Source organism: Atta colombica, unplaced genomic scaffold (assembly GCF_001594045.1).
Source record: "Atta colombica isolate Treedump-2 unplaced genomic scaffold, Acol1.0 scaffold22, whole genome shotgun sequence".
Taxonomy (NCBI): domain Eukaryota; kingdom Metazoa; phylum Arthropoda; class Insecta; order Hymenoptera; family Formicidae; genus Atta; species Atta colombica.
In genome coordinates this window covers 487,150-491,802 of record NW_017259316.1, presented here as the reverse complement: position 1 = coordinate 491,802, position 4,653 = coordinate 487,150, and the positions used below count along the sequence as shown (strand labels likewise).

General features: G+C 28.1%; 1 protein-coding gene across 2 annotated transcripts in view; it reads right to left on the bottom strand.

Moving 5' to 3' along the window:
- Nucleotides 1-4,647, bottom strand: part of LOC108687882 — a 7,337-nt gene extending 2,690 nt beyond the window's left edge. The window contains exons 1-3 of one of the 2 annotated variants that reach the window (XM_018193901.1): nt 4,536-4,647; nt 3,062-3,424; nt 2,921-2,937 (exon numbers count right to left, since the gene is read on the bottom strand). In XM_018193901.1, coding sequence (XP_018049390.1) covers nt 2,921-2,937; nt 3,062-3,424; nt 4,536-4,596 — 441 coding nt within the window. In that variant the 5' untranslated portion in view covers nt 4,597-4,647. Of the gene's footprint in view, nt 1-2,337; nt 2,938-3,061; nt 3,425-4,535 lie in introns of those variants that run through there. The other variant, XM_018193900.1, reaches the window with a different exon arrangement.
- Between the last annotated feature and the right edge of the window lie 6 nt (nt 4,648-4,653).

Below are 4,653 nucleotides of genomic sequence, written 5' to 3'. Positions count from 1 at the left end.
AATTTTTTTAAATATTTTTATATATGTAAATATATTTACGTTGTTAACCTTCAATTAGCAACTGATTAACGTCAACCAGCAACTGATTATTAAATAAAAATTTTTTAACAATTGGACAATCCGTATGAGATTCTAAATTATAAATAAAAGAAACTTGGAACCTTTTCCTTCAATCACTGTAAGACAGAGGTTCACTTGCATTCTATACTTCAAGCTAGACACTTCAGAATTTAGATGTAGTTTTCATAGCTGTAATTGAAGATTATCTAAAGGGTTATCTATGAATAATCATGAAATTAGATAAATAAGATATATAGTATACATATAAGAGATAGTTAACACATATTTAGAATATACAAATATAAAGATATGTATAACAAAAAGCATATCGTCGCAATTTTGAACATGTCTATTTGTTCTTATTTTTTCTAATAATTGTGTAACACTTATATCAAATATTGCGATATGAAATTCTCATAAACATGTTTACACTATTATAAGAAGTATTTAAAATTTTAATCTAACACTTATTGAAAATCTGTAATTCCGAATATTCTTTAACCTTTTCGTACCTTCGGGATATATATGTCCTATCTATAAAAAAAATTATAATTTTTAAGTAAATAATCCTATTGACTTTTAATTTGTTTTAAAGAAGAAGGTTAAACTTCATGTTAAAAATTTGCACATTTTGAAATATAATATTTTCATTAAGGACGTTCTCCGAAAAAATTCATTTTCTTTAGATTTTTCTGAAACTACAAAATAAGCTTGTTTTAATGTCTTGAACATATGTGCTTTAAAATACCCAGAGCAGAATTAAAAATTGAAATATTCCACTTCAAAGTTGAAGCGTTAAAAAAAAAAAATATATATATATATATACACATATATACACATATATACATACACATACACACACACATATATATATATATATATGTACATAGGATCCCTATCTAAAGCTTATTCGAAAGTGACTTTTTTACTGTAAAAAATTTTTTTTTAACAATTTTTTTAAACAATGAGAAATAAAACTTGATATCACAAGAAATAATATGAAATTTGCCTGAATATGGCTTCCGATATTCGTTTTTAAGAAATTATTAAGCAAAATAAGTAACACAGTAAGTAAAGTCGCTATTTTTTCCGCAGCAGTAGCGAAGACAGGACGTATTTTATATAGTATAAAAAAACTTGTATAAATACATTAACACTTATGGAATATCTTACATTATATAAAAATGGAATAAATTTTCATAAAAATTTTCATAATGTGAGCACTAATGTGCGCAACTGCAGTCGGAGAACGTCCTTAACATATAGTTAGTAAACTATAAAACTAGTAAAATTATAAATTCTAAACTTTGCAAAAAATAAAATTTTTTGATAGCAAAAAATAACCATGTACTAATTGTAGATTATGTAAAAAAATCATAGAATAAATATTAATTATGTATTAATCATACTTAGAGTTTTATTTAAATGTGATCACAACTTTATTATGGTATTTTATTATAATACACATACTACATATACTACCTTGATCAAAAAGTTCCCGGAATTCATTCAGAAAATTCAAAATACAAGTTTTATTCATCAAAAGTGATATTGTCCCCTTCAAAGTATTCCCCATCGATTGCACTTATGCCAGCGCTTGATCCAGCTCTCAAAACTTCTGGAACTCAATTATCGATATACCCATCAGAGCCGTCTTCGATTTTTCCATTACCTCCTTTTGGCTGTTAAAACGCATTCCCCGTAATGGTTTTTTGACTCAATCGAACAGAAAAAAATCGCAGGGAGCCATGTCAAATTCGATGGCTGTTGGATGGTATTCGTTTCGTTCTTGGTCAAAAATTCACGGATAATGGTGGCACTGTGCGACGTTGCGTTATCATGGTGCAAAATTCAGTTGTTTGCCCACAAATCCAAAATCGAAAATACGTGCAGAGATAGATATACTCAAGACGGCATAACTTTTACAAATGCTATGGTGATAAAATTTGGTGGGAACTTTAACAAGCTATCGTGATAAAATTTGGTGGGAATATCAATGATAGACATGGCAACCTAACCAAAAAAACAGAACTCAAATCAGCTGACTCAGAGCATCACCTGATGGTAATTCCGGGAACTTTTTGATCAAGGTGTGTAATCAAACTGTGCACAAACCAAAAATATTTTCCTTTTAAAGAATTTTTACCGTTTTAAACATATTTTAGATTGAATAGTCTGTGCGTACGTGCATGCGTGCGCGCGTGCATACGTGCGTGCGTGTGTGCGTGCGTGCGGCGGTGTGTGTGTGTGTGTGTGTGTGTGTGTGTGTGTGTGTGTTTATATATGTATGCAACAATATATATTTAAAAAATTAAAATCGGAGGTCATATTTTGAATATTTCAGCTTTTCACGAGCCATTCTTAAATTCGTCATTTTAAATTTAAATTCTAATAGTAAATTTGGAATCAGCACTCCCAAAAACTTATAAAACCATCTTCATATGATCCGTCTTTATATGAAATCTCTTTTTTCAAAAAATATGAATTATAAAGTACGAAAGGATTAAGTAAATCATGAAATAGAGAAAATGATTGCATGATAATGGAATTCAAAAACTTATTGTGCGATTTATTCTCGATCAGGGAAAAGCTCGTTAAGCGTAAAGTGTTTAACTATATTATTGGAAAGCAAGATAATTCGTTTGACAATTGTTTCTTCTATTGCTGGCTTGAAAACACTAATAACTTCCTGCTGATTGTTGCCTATAAAATTACTAATGACTTCATTTAATCGGCTTAGTTCTGTGTTATTCAATCCATATTCAGCAGTATATCCTTTGATGTCAAGATTTATCTTCATCTTTCCTAAGTACACGTATTTTTTGCCGTTTCTAGTTACTACATTCATGTCTATATTTACCTTTGCTTCAACGTTATCTGCAAAATTCAGATTAAAATAATTATGACAAAAAAATATTAAATTGTGAATCATTACATTGAAACAGACGTTTTTTATTTTCTGCCTTTCTAAGTATATTGCAATATCGATTATTTTACGTACTTGTAGTGATGTAAACCGGTCCCTTGTGAATAATAGGCACCAGTAAACGTATGTCGAAATCATATGTGGCATTCATTTGAATTCGTCTGAATTCAAGCTCAAAATCGAAGTGAAGTTTCTCGAGATCTGATTGAAAGTATTTTACAACAAAATCACAAAGTCCCGTCACTTGTGCATTTGTAAGAGATATTTTAGAATTAGCTGTATCAGAAATTATTAGTTTATCAATAACGAATGGATCATTCGGCTGAATGTCCAATTCCGGGATTCCTTCGCAGATCTTGCCTTTTATATTATCGATGTTGTCCAAGATGCATTTATTAAGATTCGGATTTTTACGTCCACATATATTAATAAAGGAGGCTGTGAAAGATGTAAATTATCTTTTATTAAAAATAAATTTAAAAAAATTTTCGACTACTTATCGTGAAAGCTTGATACTTTCCCTACAAAAAGTTTTTTTTAAATATTCCTACGATTTTTGGTTACTGAGTTATCGCGGATTAAATAAAAGGATCATTTTGATTTTAATTGCTCATAACTCCGTTAAAAATTGTCGTATCGCAATTTAAAAAAAAGATTCTTAAAGCTGAAACTTTACTCTATCAAGATATATTGATTAATAAGAAAGTAATTGCGGTTTTTATTGATAAATACCTTTTAAAAAAACGCAATTATTTCTTGCCAATATAACACTTTTAATTAAATTATAGCATAGCTACATGAAATTATAATTGACGAATTAAATTTTATATTCAATTTTATATTTATTCATTTTTATATTTAATAATATATTTTATATTTAATAATAAAGTATTTTATAATAAAAAGATTCTGAATATTGTACAAAAATTCTCTACAAAATTTTTATTTAATATTTTTGTTATATTATTTTCGCATTTAGGATACTCTGCATTCTTGAGAATATAAATCTGTTACAAGCGACTGCACAGCAAATCAAGTCTACGAAATATGTTGTTGCGTCGCAAAAATTCTTTATAAGACATTCTCTTCTAGATGTATGTGCCATATCATAAAACATGTAATGAAATGTTTCGACAAGAAATTCTTGTTGAAGTTAGTATTGGCTACACCTCATTTTAATTAAGTGCTTAAAAACTGGAACACAGCTTCTTTTCGTAAGCATTTTTTTTCTATACGCGTTTACGTTATTGCTATTTAATATTACATGTTCACGACCTGGCAAATGCTAGGCATGCAGTTTGCATTACCTCAGTGAGTTATTGCATTATACCTAATAATTAACATTATTGCAATATCTGCAAACTTCTTTACACAACAATCCAAGTTTTGAGTTACGTTTTATTATTTTAATAATTATTAATAATTATACATTTCGTGCATAATTGTAATAATTAGAATAAAAAACATTTATAATTTTTTTTATGAACAATAAGGAAAGAATTATGAGCATCTTTTGTGACAAAAAAATGTATATTTCTTTTTTACTCACGTATTTCTGCTGTAACATAATTTGTTGCTATAAGCGCAAAAGCACAAATTATAATAAACATATTTCAATTTAAAATTTATCTTATAAAGAAACACTTTCTGAAGTATATATTCTGAAG